At 42.6% G+C, this 21,319-nt stretch overlaps 1 protein-coding gene across 2 annotated transcripts in view; it reads left to right on the top strand.

Annotated features, from left to right (window-relative positions):
* AKAP13 (A-kinase anchoring protein 13) overlaps nucleotides 1–21,319 on the top strand; it is a 642,893-nt gene that overhangs the window by 502,672 nt on the left and 118,902 nt on the right. For both annotated transcript variants that reach the window (XM_030189716.1, XM_030189717.1), the window contains one exon: nucleotides 5,383–5,515. In XM_030189716.1, the coding sequence (XP_030045576.1) occupies nucleotides 5,383–5,515 (133 nt within the window). The remainder of the gene's footprint in view (nucleotides 1–5,382; nucleotides 5,516–21,319) is intronic.

Below are 21,319 nucleotides of genomic sequence, written 5' to 3'. Positions count from 1 at the left end.
CTGAGCATAGTGTCTAAACATTAGTCACATCTTGAACTTTCAAACCTGCTCCATATCTTATAAAAATAAGTAAGTAAATAAATAAATTCATTCATTCCAGGTATATGGAATACATTGTGTTAAGGAGGAAAAAATATTCAGACCTGGTTTTTTTTTTCCATGCTTTGGGGCTCTTTTACTAAAGTGTGGTAGTTTTTGCACTTACTGCACATTTAACACAAAATATAATATGCGGTAAATTCAAAACTTGTACAATAAATGAAAGAGCCTTTCCTGAATCTGCCCTGCATATAGATCACAGGGTAGACAGTTAATGCACAGCCATGTTATGTGCCTGGGCCAACAGTGTGGGCCCTCATGCTATCGGCTCAGGCATATGTAACACTGGCCTTGCATTAACACCCTACTTGACAGATACCCATCGCAGCACTCACCAGTCACAACCCCAATCCAAGGTCTGAAACCCCTCCTACACAAACAGAGCCCCCTTCTATTTAGGATGACCCACTAATGGTAGTAATATGAGGCTATCACTAGGTGTCATCAACGCTCTGTTCCTGAGGAAGCCTTGATGTTAGGGTGAAACGAAAGTGGCCCCCGTCGAACACAAAGATAAGAGTGTTTAACTTTTTTTATTAAGTGAAGCAATGCTGGAAGCCTAACAGTGCAATAATTTAGAACCATACCTTTAGACAAACTTATTATGCTTGATAAAACTTTGAAATAATAAGCATACATGTTTGATATAACTTTAAAAACAAACACATAGTGGAGTTTTTATACCCTATGATAGAATCTGGGCGTGTGTTACTTGTGATATTAGTAACCTCGCTCTAAACCTGTGACAGTCTGTCCCAGGTTTCTGAGGGTTTTCTCCACTTTTAAGCACACTTTTTTTAAATCTGTGTTCTAGAGTCACTGCACACTTTGTATCACATTACGAGCCTCAGACTCTAGACAATACTGCAGCACGGCAATCTTTTCGAATATGTAACACTGGCCTTGCATTAACACCCTACTTGACAGATACCCATCGCAGCATTCACCAGTCACAACCCCAATCCAAGGTCTGAAACCCCTCCTACACAAACAGAGCCCCCTTCTATTTAGGATGACCCACTAATGGTAGTAATATGAGGCTATCACTAGGTGTCATCAATGCTATTTTGGATTATGACACTGACCTGCATTTGCATTTTGCTCACACCTTTTTCAGTAGTAGCTCAAGGTGAGTTACATTCAAGTACACGGGATATTTCTCTGTCCCTGGAGGGCTCACAATCTAAGTTTGTACCTGAGGCAATGGAGGGTTAAGTGGCTTGCCCAAGATCACAAGGAGCAACAGTAGGATTTGAACCTGCCACCTCTGGATTGCAAGACCGGTGCTCTAACCACTAGGCCACTCCTCCACTCCTGGGTGGCAGTGGAGGAGGATCGCTGCTCCCAGGACCATTTATCCACCTCTGCTGACCACTGGGTAAGTCCAGGAGGGTTGGGAATGGTAGAGGGCAGGGCACGGGGGGGGGGGGGTTGAAGCTCTTGCTGTGGAGTGGGGTGTATGGATCAGGGGGCTCAGGACTTGCAATGAGAGAGTCAGCCCTCTGTTCAGGGAGGTCAGATCTTGGATTGGAAGGTCAGGTCTTGAATTGGGAGAGTTGGGTTGCCAATGGGAGTGTTTCAGCTCTGGGGGAGGGGGAGTTGATGGTAGCATTGTTGCATGACCAGTGACAGCACACTGAGCAACCCAGCTGTCAGTAGCATAGCTGCTCTTACTGCCTCCTCTTGAGGTGGCAGCAAGTTCAGTTGCGCTTTCTTCGGTCGTGACCGCTAGTGCATAGTAATGACCCATGCACTAATCATAGCTGGCCATGCCTTCGCCCACCTATGTCACACCCAGATTCCATGTCTAATGCAGGATTTTTACCATGATGCATGCCTTTCTAGCACAGGAAACAACTTGGGCCTTTGCTAATGTCTACCATGCAGTAAACCCCATGTTAGTTGCTTAATGTAGCATAGTAAAAGGGTCTTTTAATTTGGCTACATATCTGAGTATGTAAAATACTTAACCAAGGCTGGACTTTAGCATAGGGCAAGCAGGGAAGTTGCTCTGGGTGCCCTCAAGAGCCCTAAGCTGAGGTTGGCACCAGGGAAGGAGGACATACAGTGGAGAGCATGCGCAAATCGGAAGAAGAGCCTCATACTCTTACCAGAAGTCATAAGTAAGTGCTTGTCTTAGAATAGTTTGCAGTCTTATGTGCCTTGGCATTGCTGCACTTCATCTTTCCAGGCTTCCTTTACTACATTCAAAAAAAAAAATCAAAAAGTGGTGAATAAGGTTAAGGGAACAGTGGAGGAGGAGGAGCCACCATTCCGGCACAGAATGGTGGGGAGCAGGTGAACACCAACAACCCTGCCCAAGATGCCACCCATCCTAGAGCTGTCCCTGCAATTCTCCAAGCATGTTTGGGTCATTATTCAGCTGGTGGTGGTCACTGATTCTTTCAAGATGACTGTGGCCAGCTAACTTAGATCCGCAATATCCTGGTCTTCAGTGGTGCTGCAGAAGTTATGAAGGCACAGCGGATACTCAGTGCCATATTTGTATAGCTATCCAGACAAGTTTAAGTTGGCCTTTTATGCAGTCCTCCATGCCTGGTTAGCTTTGTGGACACCAGCACTGAGTATTGCCAGTGACTTCATAATTCCTGGATCCTCCCTGACTCCACCCAGTCACTAACCAGCAAATATGACAACAGACCAATATGCAGTGGTGCTGTCTGGTTAAATATCACTGAATATTGGCTCCTGGGCTGTCCAGCTTAATTTAACCAGACAGAAGCCTCTCCTGCCCAGATCGACCCCATTATGTTACTAGTTTATTTCTATATGTATGTGTAAAGTATAATTCAATGTTTTGTAATCCAGGAACAAATTATTTTATATACCCTTATAGATTGATTAGATTTGAGTGAACATATATTTATTTTCAATATCAAATCCGCAGTTAAATGAATCTTGTACTAAACTAAAACCATACATTATTGCTTGTGCAGAACAAAAGATTAAGCATGCATCCAGTGTACTATGAGGCTTTAAACTTAGAGTTTTATGGACAATGACACCAATTCATTAATGGCAGTGACTTTCACAAGGTCCACTATGAGCTGTAGTCACACAAAGGCAATTCGCAAGACTGATAAAGCTCACTCTCCTCAAGGCAGTGAACCTTATGGGCTGATCTGCTCGTCCTCTGGACCAAGATCTCACTGACAACCTCATCAGCTCTTTCCACAAGCTGAAAGGTTAGAAGAAAGGACCTGTTTCACTGGCTCTGTCTTGCAGATTGGCACCAACAACCTCATACAAGTACTTTGTTGCCCCCCTCCCCCACTTCACTCCCCAACGCACTCTTTAGTTATTCTACATAAGCAACAAAGCTGATACAGAATTATTTTTTTTGTATAATATCTTGTTGTCCTTAACAAACTTTACTACAGTGATCCCTAAGAGCATGCATTATGGGTGGGAAGCTATGAAACCAGGGCAGTTACCCTAGGCCCCCAGCCTGGTCAAAGTTGGAGGCACAGACTACTGGTGGGCTCCCCATAGTACCTTACCTTAAGTAAATTGATCCCATTCTGAAAAAGAATGTCTGCATATTGAACTCACAATCATGCCTTCTGATGTTTAGAAAAACTTTGCATCCAAGTCATTTGGCCAGATGCAGAGCAGGTCAAAGCTGACTTCATTATCCAGGTGAAATGTTTGCAGTGCAGCAAGAGCTGTGAGCTGAAATAAATCAGAAAATGTTTGCCCATCCATACATAAAATGCCATCTGTAAGGTGCAGCAGTTTCTATAAAGCATAATCCTAGAAAATCATGAATTTTTTTTTTCAGAGATTTTAGAGGGTAATGTTCAAAGGAACTTCTTTGGGTAAAATAATACTTCACCTGCAGAAATGACCCCTTTGAAACTTGCTCTCCCATTATATACATAAAGTTACGTTCATATACTTTGCATACAGTTTTAAGCACATAGCAAAGAGGCATTTTGGAGATACATTCTAGATGAGGAGGTTGAGGTTTACTTTCAAGCTCATTTTCAAAGCACTTAGCCCCCCAAAGTTCCATAGAAACCTATGGAACTTAGCCTCCCAAAGTGCTTTGAAAATATGCCTCTCTGTGAACAAAATGCACACAATGAGCAGGTATAATTTTGTTCACACAGTTTTGCAGAAAAAGGGCTGCATTTATTAAAGTGCACTACTGGGTTAGTATGCATTATTTGTAAGCAGGCCCCTTTGCATAAAGTAGGACCTGTGGTAAATAATACATGCTATTGTGTATTAGCACTTGCTGAATTTATTTTGACACTGATGCAAGTTAGGTGTGTAATAGCCTGCAAACAAAGCTGCCCTTTTAACTTCTATGCAGTGTTGCCAGGTGGGCGGTTTTCTGCGACCCGCCGCGGGAAATTTTTGCCTGCGGCGGGTTGCGGTTTTTTGGGCTCGTTTTGGGGTCTTTTGGCGGTTTTTTTGCGGTTTTTCGGGCCGCGGGGGCGGGGCTAGTGGCGTTTGGGCGGGGTTAGTGACGTTCTGGGCAGGGCCAATGACGGGGAGGCGGGGGCTGTGACGGAAGAGGCGGGGCCGATGACGGTGGGGGCGGGGTTGATGACGGCGGGGTGGGGGTGTCAGGGGCGGGATTTGACTTTGGGCGGGTTTTGGGCTGGTTTTGGGCTCGTTTGGGTGGGAAAAAAATTTTCCACCTGGCAACCCTGCTTCTATGTACTATAAATGTTTACAGAGCTACAAGTCCTCTAGAATAAGTATAACCAGCACATATGCATTTTGAAACAATTTAACTATGAAGTTTCTCTCAGCTGATTTTATCAACGTGTCTCCTTATGTACTTATGTTAACCTTAATAAGACAGTAGTATGAAACATGACCAATTTGTAGTAAGCACAGACTAGTTATCATATGCAATGTCTCTGCACACGTGCCTTTCTCATAGAAGCCGATGATAGCACTGATTTGGTAATGAAGAAGGAGAGAGGCATGTTATTTTTAACAGGACAGATCATACCAACAATGGTTGAAGAGCACAAAGACAATAGAAAGAATGACCTTTTTGTAACAGAATTATTTCCTATGACATGACTTTTTATTTTTTTGCTTCTGATCTTAGCTAAAATAGTGTTATGGCTGCCTGGCCCGATAAAGGGAGCCTGAATCTCAAAAGCTAGTCACAGTTGTATCGGTACTGCCCATCAAAAGTTTGGCTTTTTGACCTGTAATTTCTACATAATCTTATCTACTCAATGATCCTTGTGATATTCAACAATGACAACAAAAATCTCCTGTTTTCTATTTACTTAGTATATCTGAAGAGAGCTGTAACCAGTTACCTCCCAGTCCTTCCCGTAAAGACGTAGATGGGAAGGGTCCAACTAAAGTCAGTCGTACTTTCAGCTACCTCCGGAATAAAATGTCCAGCAACAAGAAGAGCAAAGTAAGTCTTTGTCCATGCCGTGTGATGTGTTTTTGATTGATAGGGGTTCAACACAAAGCAGTATGCTGAATTCGTCTGCATTCATAGCTGGGAAAGTGCCATGGCACAGACACAACATGATTACTGGTTCAGATATCTTTCCATATGTTGTTTCAGTATTGAGTTATTCTTTATAATGGATTCCAGAAGTGCACTGCCTTCTCTGTATACAGCACTACTACTACTACTTCTACTTATTATTTCTATACCACTACTAGATGTACGTAGCGCTGTACACTTGAACATGAAGAGACAGTCCCTGCTCAACAGAGCTTACAATCTAATTAGGACAGACAAACAGGACAAATAAGAGATAAGGGAATTACTAAGGTGGAGATGATAAAATAAGGGTTCTGAACAAGTGAACAGGGGTTAGGAGTTAAAAGCAGCATCAAAAAGGTGGGCTTTTAGCCTAGATTTGAAGACGGCCAGAGATGGAGCTTGACGGACCGGCTCAGGAAGTTTATTCCAGGCATATGGTGCAGCAAGATAAAAGGAACGGAGTCTGGAGTTAGCGGTGGAGGAGAAGGGTGCAGATAAGAGAGATTTCCCTAGTGAACGGAGTTCCCGGGGAGGAATGTAGGGAGAGATGAGAGTGGAGAGGTACTGAGGAGCTGCAGAGTGAATGCACTTATAGGTCGTTAAGAGGAGTTTGAACTGTCTGCGGAAACGGATAGGGAGCCAGTGAAGTACAGCAGTTTGTTGCACTTCTTGCAATACTCCTAGGAGAAATATTGTTGCACTTGATCTATGTATTCAAGATGGTAAAGCTGTGGAAGAGAAATTTCTAGCAAAGAGAGGCAAATAGAATTTTATTTACTGCCTTTTTTGAATTAATTCACCCAAGGCAGTATACAGCAAGAAAAACCCGCATATAAGAAATAAGCAGTTACAGCAGTAAAGTTAAAAACATTTTTTTGAGGTAACAGTACATACTGTAACACAGTATGCCACTTCCAGTGTTAACACAACATGCATTATAGACACATAAGACAGAGTAATACGAGCTTAGATGGAAGGTAAGCATGAATATGTTAAGCAGAATTGTACATCTAGTTATAAAAGGTGTGTGTGTCATGTGACATAACAGACTCATCACAGCAGGACTTCAGACCTACTACAGACAGAAGCAACTTTTTCTTCCCATCTTCAAAGTGGGAAACTTTGAGTTACGGCAATAGTGTTTCAAGATTGTTTCTGTCTTTAATTTGATGATGCTTTCATAAACATTGATATCCAACAGTATTGTGACCCCTGACGCAGGCACTTGGTCGCCGAAACACAGACCGTGTTGGGTCCACTTAATAAAAGAGTTTCCTTTGTCCTGTTCCTGAAGGTCCACTTTGTGCTTCTTGTTTTGTTTTGGTTTTGGACTGTACTAATTACCCCGCTTTTCTTCCTCGTTTAAAAAAAAAAAAACCCATCCTACAGTAAGTGTAGCCAGTGTTAGTCCTTATGTATGTAAAACTAACTCATTGCCGAAGTTCAGTGAAGATCAAGGAACTCTCAGCCCTCCTTTCACACAGCCTGGGGGCCTGAGCCCCCTAGTATGTGGCCTGCTCCAAGGGGACCACCTCTATCTCCACGAATGCACACTTTCACCTGCTTCCTGAAGTAGAGATAGTCTTGCGTTAGGTAAAGCTTTTCTGGGAGTGTGTTCCAGTGCATGGGGGCTACTCCAGAGAAGGCTCGTTGGAGGGTGTGATTTCCTTTGAAGAGGGTGTAGTTAGGAATACTCCTTGGGAGGACCTTAGTGACCTTGAAGGTGCATAGAAGGAGATCCTGTTCTTAAGTGCTTTGTCCCATTTTTAATTTGGCCCTGTATTGCAGTGGTAGCCAGGGAAGTTTTTGCAGAAATGGTGTGATGTGATCATATCACTTATGACTTTAAATCAGTTGCTCTGTGGAATTCTACATCAGTCAGCACTGGAGCAAACCCTTTATAGTGAGACCAATGTAAAGTGCATTGCAGTAATCCATTCAGTGTTATGATGGTGTGAGCAATTATTGCAGACGATAGAGGCAGCTCCTGAAAATTGCTTGGATTTGGGGATTTGCACAAGTGTTAAGTCCAGCTGCACCCCAAGGTTCCTAAACTGTGATTTAAGGGGGCGTTCATAGCTCCCAAAAAGAATGTTTTGTTGGGTTAGGTGACCACTTGTGTTAAGGATCCATGGGAGCCCCTGTTTTATTTGGGTCTTGACCACACAACACCCATGCTGAAACAATATCACTGGCTTCCGGTTCAACAACGCATTGCTTATAAAGTGGCAACTTTAACATTTAAGGCTTTCAGGCTATATTCTCCTAGCTATCTCTCCTGTCTCATTATTCCTTATTTATTTATTTATTTATTTTATTTTATTTTATTTACTTGGATTTTGCTCGCACCTTTTTCAGTAGTAGCTCAAGGTGACTTCTCCAGCTAGAGTTCTTCAGTCCTTGAACAATCATCATCTTGTTCTCCTGAGTTCTAAACTTGCCCATCTCAAATCAACCAGGCACAGTGCCTTTTTCTTTCTATCACTCCACATTTACAATAGTCTCACTCTCAATTTCCAGGGTAACCTTTTTTTTTTCAAAAAGGGGAAGGGGACTAGAAAAAGAAATGATGGGCCCGGAAACAGAGGGGGGAGAGAGATAGATGATGGACAGTGGAATGAGAATGGCAGAGATGTTGGACCCAGGGGAGGTGGGTCCGGGTGAAGGGAAGGTGCTGGATGCAAGGGCAGTCGGGAAGAAAGAGAGATGTTGGACCAGGGGATGAGAGGAAGGGAGAGAAAGAGAAGTGCTGGACCTGGGGGCGGACAGGAGGGAGCCATAGATGCCGGATCACGGGGTGAGAGGGGGGAAGAACTGTAGGAAAGAGAGCGGGTGCAATGTTGTACCATGAGGGGGAGGAGCGAGAGGAGGTGAGATGATGGACAATGGGGGGAGGGAGAGGAGGGAAAATAGATTGCACAGGAAAATGACAGAGAAAAGAAGACAGAGAGATGTAAGCCAGCATACTCTCGCCCTCTCCCCATCGTGGCCTGACAAGAATGGAATAAGAGGTTATACCAGGAATTGTGGAGTCATGTGGGAGAGGCGGTGGGGGTGGCAAGGAGATGTATGAAAAGAGGATAGCAAGTATAGAGGTGAAAATGTGGTAATGAGGAGGATAGTGAGTACAAAGTTTGAAATGTGGTAATGAGGAGTAGATGAAAGATAGAAGGGATTAGGAAGGTGGAGAAAGAGTGAGATGGGCAATGGGAGAGCTTGAGCAGGAGAAATAGAGATGAGAAGTTGGAAGGTAGCTGAAAAGTAAAAAGAGAAAGGGGGCAAAATTTGATTGGATCAAAAGGCAGAAAAGAAAAAAAAATGGAGGGAAGAACTAAAAATGAAAGATCAGAGCCACGTGTAGTGAAAGAATGAAACAAGACCGGATAGAGGAGAAAAGACAAATGGACAGCAACCACTGGAAATGGAATTATCAGAAGACACATGAAAGCAGAAGAGGTAAAATGGGACCAACATAATGGAAAAATAAAATGTCCAGTCAACAAAGATAGAAAAAAGTGTTTTTATTTTGAATTTATTAAGTGGAATATGTTAGCTTTGGGATATGTGCATCACAGATCTTTGTATTGTGTTCAGTAGCTTAGCCAAACAGCTGAGAGAGGGAGGGAGGGAGGCAGTGGCCTTGAGCCCAAAGTGAGTGGGCATAAAAATTTTTCCCTTCCCTCTCCCATGCCCTCTGCCCAAATGCAAAATATAAATACCTAAGCTGGTGGGGATCCCCAAGCCCCCGCCAGCTAAAGACCTCTTCCTCCAGTCTGGTGGCCAGAACTCTCCAAGCTCTGCAGTTGGTGGCAGCTCGGGGACATTGCTGCTAGCTAAAGAGCTTGGAGATTTCTGGCTGCCAGACTGGAGGAGGTGGTCTTCAGCTGGCAGGGCTTCGGGATCCCCACCAACCACAACATGGGAGGTGGCTAATTTATTGGGAGGGGGGGGGGGGACTGGGCCTGGGACCCTTGTGTGTTCAGTACAAAAAGAAGTGCTTATCTGTTTTTATTTCTCTAGTGGTGTAGTACTTGCTGAGATTAATTTCCTGGGGTTCCCAGTTCCATTTCTAAGATCAACCCCATTATGTTACTAGTTTATTTCTGTAAGATATGTGTAAGGTATAATTCAATGTTTTGTAATCCAGGAACAAATTATTTTATATACCCTTATAGATTGATTAGATTTGAGTGAACATATTCAGAAGGAATGGATCCTAAGGAGCTTAGCCGAGATTGGGTGGCAGAGCCGGTGGCGGGAGGCGGGGATGGTGCTGGGCAGACTTATACGGTCTGTGCCAGAGCCGGTGGCGGGAGGCAGGACTGGTGGTTGGGAGGTGGGGATAGTGCTGGGCAGACTTATACGGTCTGTGCCGGGGCTGGTGGTTGGGAGGCGGGAAAAATGCTGGGCAGACTTATACGGTCTGTGCCAGAGCTGGTGGTGGGAGGCAGGGCTGGTGTTTGGGAGGCTGGGATAGTACTGGACAGACAAAAAGTAGCGCATATGAGTTTATCTTGTTGGGCAGACTGGATGGACCATGCAGGTCTTTTTCTGCCGTCATCTACTATGTTACTGTGTTACTATTTGTTCTGTATTTGGTGAAGATCTGTCTCTGTTTTATGTGTGAAAGAAGTCATTTAAAGTTGTTTTATTAGTGGTAGTAATGGCAGGTGGGGAGATCGGGGGAGGGGCAGGGGGTATAGGATCAGGAGTTCCTTCCTTAATTTCTGCCCTGGGCCCCAGCATGTCTAAAACTGGCCCTGAACTCAAGGACTGCTACTGCAGTGATTGAGCTTCACGAATTGTGTGGGAAGTCATTTAGCTTTTCCCTACCCAACCCCACAATATCTGTCAAATAGAATTATAATAGCCATGAAAAAATCCTTAAAAATTCCCAAAGGATCATAGTAGATGACAGCAGATAAAGACCTGTATGGTCCCTCTAGTCTGTCTAACAAGATAAACTGATTACATAAGATATGATGTGATACCTCATATGTAAACCTGATCTTGATTTGTCCTTGCCATTTTCAGGGCATAGACTGTAGAAGTCTGCACGGCACAGTCCTTGTTCTAAAACTTCAGAAGATGTCATCGAAGCCCCTGAAAAGCTCCACTCCAACCCAGCTAAATGTATTCAGCCACAATCAGGGCACAAATCGTAGAGTCTGCCCAGCACTGGCCTGATATTTAGGAATGGAATCCTAGATTGAGTTTTCAGCTTGGCCCCTGGTTTTCTTTGAGGTAATTCTCCAACCAGTGGCCTGCTACCTATATAGCCCTTGTTGTGTATCTTCATATAGTGCTGTGTATGTCCCACACTATATACCTTAGCTAATGGGGCTTTACTTTTGAAAATCTATAGATAGATGTCTCCTGGAAGTTTTTATTCTTAAATGAGACTGATGTAACCTATCATGATCAACTCATATGTTCCACCAAATAGTACTTCCTAATACCCAGCACACCAACATCAAATGCATTAGCTAATGACCTAGGAAAGCTGGAGGAATGGATCGATATTTGGCAACTAAGCTCTAATGCTAAAAACACGGTCATGCACTTGGTCACAAGAATCCAAGGAAACGATACAGTATAGGGGGTGAAGTGTTTCAGTGTACGAGGGAAGATCGGGACTTGGGGGTGATTGTGTCTGATGGCTTTTAAGCTTCCAAACAGAAAAAGTGACGGTCAAAGCCAGAAGGATGCTTGGGTGCATAAAGAGAGGGATGGCCAGCAGGAAAAAGGAGGTGATAGTGCCCATGCAGAAGTTTCTGGTGAGGGCCCATTTAGAGTAATGTGTGCAGTTCTGGAGACCACAGCTACGAAAAGATATAAACAGGATGGAGTTGGTCCAGAGGGCAGCTACAAAATTAGTAAGTGGTCTTGAACACAAAAATTATAGGGCCAGGCTTATGAACCTCAACATGTATACACTGGAAGAAAGAAGTGAGAGAGGAGATATGATAGGTTTAAATATCACAAGGACAATGTACAGGAAGTGAGCCTTTTTCAACTGAAGGAGAGCTCTGGAACGAAGGGGCATACGATGACGTTAAGAGGGAATAGGCTTAGGAGTAATCTAAGAAAGTATTAGTTCACAGAAAGGGTGGTGGGAACGTGGAATGGCCTCCCGGTGGAGGTTGTGGAGTCGAGGACTGTGTCAGAATTTAAGAAGGCATGGGATAAGCACATGGGATCGCTTAGGAAAAGGAAGAGTTAGGGGTGACAGAGGATGGGCAGACTAAATGGGCCATTTGGCCTTTATCTGCTGTCATGTTTCTGTGTCCTATATCAAGTAGACCGTGTTAGTCCACTCTTAAAGGTTATCAATAGAAATCAAACAAAATAAAACATGGAAAAGATGAGATGATACCTTTTTTTATTGGACATAACTTAGTACATTTCTTGATTAGCTTTCGAAGGTTGCCCTTCTTCGTCAGATCGGAAATAAGCAAATGTGGTAGCAGATAGTATATATAAGAGAAACATCAAAGCATTACTTTGACAATCTGACAGAGTGGCAGGGTGGGGGTATGCATGGGGACATCAAAGCATTTCATTGATATTCTAACAGGATGGTGTGGGAAGGTGAGAGGAGGGTGATAAACAGAGATATAAAATCATAATGCTTGTGTGTGTGAGACTTTCTTCCTTGGATTTTATTACATCACCACTAGGATATTGTGCAAATGAAGCTAGTTCTTGTTTTTGGGCAGAGGACACATTCTGTGGTTGGCTCTAGAGCTTTGCCACATTTTTGGTTTGTATTATACTTGAAGCATCCTTGTCAACTGACAGCAAGAGAAAAAAAAAAAAAAAGTTGAACAGTGCATGCTTACAGTGAGACCCAGTCACATGTTTTCTCCATTTGCAGATTCAGGTGTGTTTTTATGGGAGATTTGATTGAAATAAATAGTCATGTCATGTCTTGGTAGAGTAGCAAGGGACGTACGAATGGGTGAGCATAGTAAGGCTAGTAACATGATGTTTGTGAGAACAATGGTATGACATGTATATCTCTATCGAAATAGTTTATCTGTGGAAATGTAAGGTGGGGGATGTGTGTATATGTCAGCAGTATGTTTTGGAGGCTGTGTGCATGTTATATATTTGAGAATGTCATGGAGTGGTGGTGTGGGTGGGGTACGGGTGTGCTGCTGGTGTGTGTATGTGTGGCCTTGGGCGTATAATCTTTTGCACTTCCCTTATTCTTTTACTCAAACTCCCTGTTCCTCTTTTGCACTGCTCCCCTTCCCTACTCTTCTTCACCATTCTCCTTTCCCTCCTCCTGTCCTTTACTGCAGTGTCTCCCCTACCTTCTCTGCTTCCATTCCCTCCCTCCACTCTGTCCTCGCACTGCACTTCCTTCCCTTCTTTTACTACTACTTCTTATCATTTCTATAGCGCTACTAGACGTACGCAATGCTGTACACTGGTTTTACCCTGAACCCCTTCTTTATGCTCCAGTCCCTCCCCCTTTCCCTCCCTTCTTTCCTCCTCCCACCCCCTTCCTTTATGCTGCACCCCTCCCCATCTGTCTTTTCATCCTCTTTAACCCCACCTCCTTACTCATCCTTTCTTTGAAGCTTGAGCAGTCTTTGCAAGCAGGGCCTGAGAATTCCTTATGGCTCTGCTTTCTTTCTGCTGGTAGGACTTGGTGATTCCTGTTTGCCTTCCACACAGCTCTCTTCCATCTCTGTGCCAGTGAGAAGTATGGACTCCCGCAGACTGTTCACACAGCTCTTGTCCTTCTCTCTGCTGATAGGAGATGGGGATTCCCACCGGCTGTTCAGTGTGTTCCATGGTTTAGTGCAGCTGTTTGGAAAGCCCTACCCACCTGTTTGTGCATGAGCTAGGAAATATGTACAGACAGATAAACAGAGATACAGATGGATGCTCCCCAGTAGGTGCTATTGTTTAAATGAAATGTGCCTAAAACAAAAAAGCTCTAATAAATCCAAATCAACATACAAACGACAACTAATAAAGGTTCCCACTTTCACCATTATGGAAGATCCATACCTTACAATTCAAATAGGTTACATCAATGCCAGATCAACAGTAAACAAAACAGAAATTATAAAAGATTGGATCACATCGGAAACCTTAGATTTACTCTTCATCAGCGAAACCTGGATCCATGACCAAAAATATCCCATAATACTGGACCTTTGCCCTGCGGAATACAACATTACATACTGGACCAGAATAGATAAGAGGCGGAGGCATTTGCCATAATCTACAGATCCCATCTCACTTTAGAAATCACTGCTGAATCAATCACACCTCAACTAGAAATTGCCTCAATCAGATTGCAACATAAAAGTGTAGCCGGCAATCTAAATTCTACAGACCACCAGGCACTTGGAGAGAAGCATATTTAACCCTAATGGATTTCATATCGGCCACTTGTACATCTAACTCAAACATACTGGTCATTGGGGACATAAACCTTCATTTAGAAGACCCAGACTCAAGTGGTGTCCAAGATTGTATGGAATTCTTCCAACTATGGGATTTCGAATGGCCACATCCGAATGCCACCCACAGAAAAGGCCACACACTTGACCTGCTAACCCATAAATTCGCATCAGACCAAATCATTAAAGTCATTGACCACCAATGGACGGAATTCCATGGTCAGATCACTTCAAGTTAAATCTGACCCTACATTGGCTGAAGAATGGGTATCTCAAAGCTGATGAAAAAAATCTTACCAAACCAGAGGTAAAGTGGACACAACTGCATTTTGACAGTCAATTTACGACAACAATTGGTCTAGTCCATCTGATTCCATCAATTTTCTTGCAGATTGGGAATCGAGATGTATCACCGTTCTAAATGAATTAGCTCCTTTACAAACAAAAAACATTCACAAACCAAACAGGACCCCATGGTTCAATGAAAATGTGAAACAATTAAAATCTAGAACCAGACAACTCGAACGAGCCTGGAGAAAAAACAAAAACGATCGAAATGTTAAACACTTGGAAAGAATCACATAGAAAATACAAATATGAAATCAAAAAATCCAAACAGAACTACTATAATGAACAACTAGGTTCTGACTACAAAGAAATGAAAAAGTTATACAGTGGGGGAAATAAGTATTTGATCCCTTGCTGATTTTGTAAGTTTGCCCACTGACAAAGACATGAGCAGCCCATAATTGAAGGGTAGGTTATTGGTAACAGTGAGAGATAGCACATCACAAATTAAATCCGGAAAATCACATTGTGGAAAGTATATGAATTTATTTGCATTCTGCAGAGGGAAATAAGTATTTAATCCCTCTGGCAAACAAGACCTAATACTTGGTGGCAAAACCCTTGTTGGCAAGCACAGCGGTCAGACGTCTTCTGTAGTTGATGATGAGGTTTGCACACATGTCAGGAGGAATTTTGGTCCACTCCTCTTTGCAGATCATCTCTAAATCATTAAGAGTTCTGGGCTGTCGCTTGGCAACTCGCAGCTTCAGCTCCCTCCATAAGTTTTCAATGGGATTAAGGTCTGGTGACTGGCTAGGCCACTCCATGACCCTAATGTGCTTCTTCCTGAGCCACTCCTTTGTTGCCTTGGCTGTATGTTTTGGGTCATTGTCGTGCTGGAAGACCCAGCCACGACCCATTTTTAAGGCCCTGGCGGAGGGAAGGAGGTTGTCACTCAGAATTGTACGGTACATGGCCCCATCCATTCTCCCATTGATGCGGTGAAGTAGTCCTGTGCCCTTAGCAGAGAAACACCCCCAAAACATAACATTTCCACCTCCATGCTTGACAGTGGGGACGGTGTTCTTTGGGTCATAGGCAGCATTTCTCTTCCTCCAAACACGGCGAGTTGAGTTCATGCCAAAGAGCTCAATTTTTGTCTCATCTGACCACAGCACATTCTCCCAATCACTCTCGGCATCATCCAGGTGTTCACTGGCAAACTTCAGACGGGCCGTCACATGTGCCTTCCGGAGCAGGGGGACCTTGCGGGCACTGCAGGATTGCAATCCGTTATGTCGTAATGTGTTACCAATGGTTTTCGTGGTGACAGTGGTCCCAGCTGCCTTGAGATCATTGACAAGTTCCCCCCTTGTAGTTGTAGGCTGATTTCTAACCTTCCTCATGATCAAGGATACCCCACGAGGTGAGATTTTGCGTGGAGCCCCAGATCTTTGTCGATTGACAGTCATTTTGTACTTCTTCCATTTTCTTACTATGGCACCAACAGTTGTCTCCTTCTCGCCCAGCGTCTTACTGATGGTTTTGTAGCCCATTCCAGCCTTGTGCAGGTGTATGATCTTGTCCCTGACATCCTTAGACAGCTCCTTGCTCTTGGCCATTTTGTAGAGGTTAGAGTCTGACTGATTCACTGAGTCTGTGGACAGGTGTCTTTCATACAGGTGACCATTGCCGACAGCTGTCTGTCATGCAGGTAACGAGTTGATTTGGAGCATCTACCTGGTCTGTAGGGGCCAGATCTCTTACTGGTTGGTGGGGGATCAAATACTTATTTCCCTCTGCAGAATGCAAATAAATTCATATACTTTCCACAATGTGATTTTCCGGATTTAATTTGTGATGTGCTATCTCTCACTGTTACCAATAACCTACCCTTCAATTATGGGCTGCTCATGTCTTTGTCAGTGGGCAAACTTACAAAATCAGCAAGGGATCAAATACTTATTTCCCCCACTGTATAAGCTACTGGATAAATTACTAGACACAAAACCAGTGTCCTCAACAAAATCAGGAATCCCAACAGCAGACGATCTTGCTAACTACTTCAAAGGCAAAATTGTGGATGTACGCAAAAATATGTCACAGGACTACACCAAACTTGATTCCTTCCTTAATGAGCTAGACCCACACTCAGAAGAATACCCAGCCGACTGAACTTGGACAAATTTCGCACAGATCACACAAGAAACAATAGCACTAGCAACCAATAAGATCTTTACAGCCTACTGTCAATTGTACACCTGCCCCAATTATCTAATGACCTCCCCCCCCCACCGCTCGATTCATCACTGAACTTACCTCCCACCTCAACTTCTTGTTCCAGCATGGTATATTCCCCAAAGACAAAGGTAATATACTACTCACACCATTACCAAAAGACCAAAAAGAAAACTAACGATATCACCAACTACCGACCTGTGGCATCCATCCCACTTACAACCAAACTGATGGAAAGCATTATAGCTAAACAACTTACTGAATACATCAACAATTTCTCAATCCTTCATGAATCACAGACGGGCTTCAGATCTCTCCACAGTACGGAAACTATCCTGGTAACTCTCCTAGCCAAGTTCAAAAAGGAAATCGCATTAGGCAATTCGACTTGTCAAGCGCATTCAATATGGTTGACCACTATATACTATTAAGAATACTCGACAAGATAGGTATAGGAGGGAATATACTCAAATGGATCAAGGGTTTCCTAACCACGAGATCTTATCAAGTAAAAGCAAACTCAAACATATCACCATCATGGAGTACCAATTGCGGAGTACCCCAGGGTTCACCTCTCTCACCCATATTATTTAATCTGATGATGATCCCCCTTGCTCATGCCCTATACAAGCATAATCTTAATCCTTTTGTGTATGCAGATGATGTCACCATTTACATACCGTTCAACTCTAATCCAACAGAAATCGCTGTTGCAATAAAGACTAGTTTAAGTTTAATGGATGCCTGGGCATCGGCATTCAAACTCAAACTCAACAAGGAAAAAACTCACTGCCTTATTCTCTCTTCTCACCACAAAACAAACCTCCCTTCATCCATAAAAACCCCGGAACATACTCTCCCAATATCGGACAAACTGAAGATCCTTGGAATTACTATTGACACCAACCTAACCCTGGAGAGCCAAGCCTCTGCCACCACGAAGAAAATGTTCCATGCAATGTGGAAACTCAAACGGATCAAACAATTCTTCCCAAGGGAAACTTTCTGTAACATAATTCAAACAATGGTACTATCACATGTTGACTACTGTAACGCCGTATATGTGGGATGCAAAGAACAGATCTTAAGGAAACTCCATACTGCGCAGAACACAGCAGCTAGACTCATTTTCGGAAAGACAAGATTCGAAGGTGCTAAACCCCTTCGTGAAATACTGCACTGGCTACCAATCAAGGAACGAATAGCCTTCAAAATTTGCACTCTGGTCCACAAACTAATCCATGGTCTGGCCCCAACCTACATAACCGAACTTATTGACTTACCAACTAGAAACATCATCGAATCATCAAGAACGTTTCTAAACCTGCATTACCCAAACTGTAAAGGACTAAAATACAAATCAACATATGCATCCAGCTTTTCCTACATTTGCACTCAGCTCTGGAGTGCTTTACCTAGAAACATTAGAACTGTGAACACCCATCTAAAATTTTGAAAAGACCTCAAGACTCACCTCTTCCGGAAAGCCTACCCAGCAGACCCGAACTAATTCATGAACAATGTATCACATCTTTCGATCTAAGAAATGAACATTACCCCTTCCACATAATCCTATTACTTCAAACTGTACGAATTTTACCACTCCAGTTATAATTAAGTGTATTTCTACCCTTATCCTGCTCTGTATTGCTCACTAGAAGCTATAGTCCCATCTCCAGAGACTTATCAACCTCATTGGGATTACTTCTCTCTATATGCTACCATATATTCGTTCCAGAGTTGTATTTACTTTTCCGGAACCTTATCAGCTTCCTTGCACCTACTGTTACTCTATTTTCCACTCTGTATATATAACCCGGAGTTGGTACTCTCCTCTACGGAACCTGTAAGCCACACTGAGCCTACTGCTATTCCGGAAAATGTGGGATACAAATGTAATAAATAAAAAGATATTTTATTTCACAATGCAGAGTATACCTTCTGTATAGTTCAAACTGTAGAAGTCTATTAAAAGGCCGGATACAGAAGCGCCACTTAAGAATTTGCAACATGAGCATCTCTGTTCGCACCTTCTGTGAAAAAAAGACACTGCTGACAATTGACGTGTTTGGAAGGCATTCATTGGTGAAACGGTAGCCTCTGTTGGGTCTCCATTAATATAAGTGCTCTGCTGTTAAAAATGTTTTGTTGTGATGACGTTCTTTGTTTTAAGTATATAATACTAATTGTATCTGATATCCTGGAATGACAAAATGTCATAACTAAACTATGTAAGCCACATTGAGCCTGCAAATAGATGGGAAAATGTGAGATACAAATGCAATAAATAAATAAATATATAAATGAACGAAACTTAAGCAGTAATTCACAGTTTGGATATTATTGGCACTAATATAAAATTCAGAGAAGGTTTTTTAAGACCTTTGATTGAAACTGAAACTGATTCAACATAGACCGTATAGCATCTGGTTGGATGGTTTCTGAGGTCTATTTCCTCCTTTGGTGTGGCCTTTGAAAGTAATTTGTTTGCCACAGTAGTAGTAGTGGTAGTAGATCCATACGTCCCATCCCACAACACTCAAGAGAGAAATATATTTCAGAAATCCTTAGAAAATAAAGGACTAAAAAATCCATAGAATAGCTTGGATGAATGTGTTTCTCCACCATTGTTGCCATACTGGGACAGACCGAAGGTCCATCAAACCCAGTATCCTGTTCCAACAGTGACCAATCCAGGTCATACGTACCTGGCAAGATCCCAGAACAGTAAAACAGATTCCCAAGTCCATATTAATAATGGCTTATGGACTTTCTTTTAGGAAGCTATCCAAACCCTTTTAAAACCCTACTAAGCTAACTTTCTCTGGCAACGAAGTCCAGAGTTTAATTACATGTTGAGTGAAGAAATATTTTCTCCAGTTTGTTTTAAATTTACTACTTAGTAGCAACATGGTGTGCCCCCTAGTCCCTAGTATAATTGGAAAGAGTAAACAAGTGATTTACCTCTACCTGTTCCACTCCACTCAGTATCTTATAGACATCAGCTGTCTCTTTTCCAAGCTGAAGAGCCCTAGCCCGATTTAGCCTTTTCTTATAGGGAAGTTGTCTCGTCCCCTTTATCATTTTTGTCACCCTTCTCTGTACCTTTCCTCATTCCGCTGCATCTTTTTTGAGATGCAGTGACCAGAATTGCACACAGTATTTGAGGTGCGGTCACATCATGGAGCAACACAAAGACATTGTAGCATTTTCATTTTTGTTTTCTATTCCTTTCCTAATAATACATAACATTCTGTTTGTTTCTAAGCCACTGCTGCACACTGAGCAGAGGATTTCAACGTATCATCGATGACACCTAGATCCTTTTCCTGGGCAGATATTTCTAATCTGGAACCTTTAATCATGCGTCTATAGTTTGGGTTTCTCTTTCCCACATGCATCACTTTGCATGTGCTCATATTAAACATCTATCATTTGGATGCCCAGTCTTGTGAGGTCCTCTTGCAATTTTTCACAATCCTCTTACGATTTAACAACTTTAAATTTGCTAATGACAAAAAGTTATTCAATTATCTCACTAGTTATTCCCATCTCTAGATCATTTATAAATATGTTAAAAAGCAGCAGTCCCAGCACAGACCCCTGGTCCACTATCTGCTCTTCTCTCCATTCAGAATACTGAGCATTTAATCTTATTCTCTGTTTTTTTTAATCTTTAATCTTTTAACCAGTCCTAAATACTTTAAACTCTGGTATAATCAACCTCTTCCAAAGGCATATACCAAGTGAACTGGCCCACCTGTGTTGTTGTATTCATCCACCTGACGACAGGATTAATTGAACATTTTCTGTTTGGTTCCTTCTGTTGTATGTACCAAAATCCCAACCATGAGCACCAAGCAAAATGTGAGACAAATTGTGAAAAAGGCACACATCAGGGAAGGGTACAAGAGAACTGCAAAGTTCTTGAATATCTTTGGAACATGACTAGGACAATTATTAAGAACTGGAAGGCATATGGCACAAATAAGACTGTACCTAGATCAGGCCATTCCTTCAAACGGACACCTGAGCAAGGAGGAGCATGAAAGAAGCAACTAAAAGCCCAAAGGCAACTTTAAAGCAGCTACAGGCTCTCAAGGTCCAGACTAGTTAAAGTGTGCATGTAACAATAATATTTCAAATACTCCACAAATTTGATGTGTATAGCAAGGTGGTAGGATGGAAGCCACAGGGTGATCAATTTTCAGGTGGCGGCGCTCAGCATTTTGCTGACTGATGCCAGTGTTATGCCCAGAAATTCAGTGCTGGGCCACATCCGGGCTTCAGCATTGCATTTCTGGGTTTGTGGAGCCGGTTAAGTGCGATATTCAGTGCTTAACCAGCTATGGGGCACTGCATAAAGATAGGACTTACTTTTATGTGGTCCCGTTTATGAGGTTACCTTGGCTGGTTAAGTGCTGAATCGGCACTTATTTTATTTATTTATTTATTTTTATAATTTATAGACCACCTAAAACTAGGTGGTTTCCAATAAAATATCCATAATCCATTACACATTATAGCACAAAACAATACATAGCAGAACACGATACAAGAAAGTCCCCGCAATGTCAGAAAAATAGTAAAGAAATGCAGCCACAAAAAGCTTAGCCTTCAACAATGTTTTAAACTGCACAAGATTATCAACAAAAGGCAAAACTGTACAGGGAGTGTTCCATTATGAAATTCCCGCTGACACAAATGCAGAAACCCTTGCGTCAGCATATTGTAATTCACTACCTCATGTGTTGACAGTCGCATGGCAGTCTCT

Source organism: Microcaecilia unicolor, chromosome 1, assembly GCF_901765095.1.
Source record: "Microcaecilia unicolor chromosome 1, aMicUni1.1, whole genome shotgun sequence".
NCBI classification, from domain to species: domain Eukaryota; kingdom Metazoa; phylum Chordata; class Amphibia; order Gymnophiona; family Siphonopidae; genus Microcaecilia; species Microcaecilia unicolor.
The sequence above is the reverse complement of the archived record's forward strand: the minus strand, read 5'-3'. Positions and strand labels throughout refer to the sequence as shown.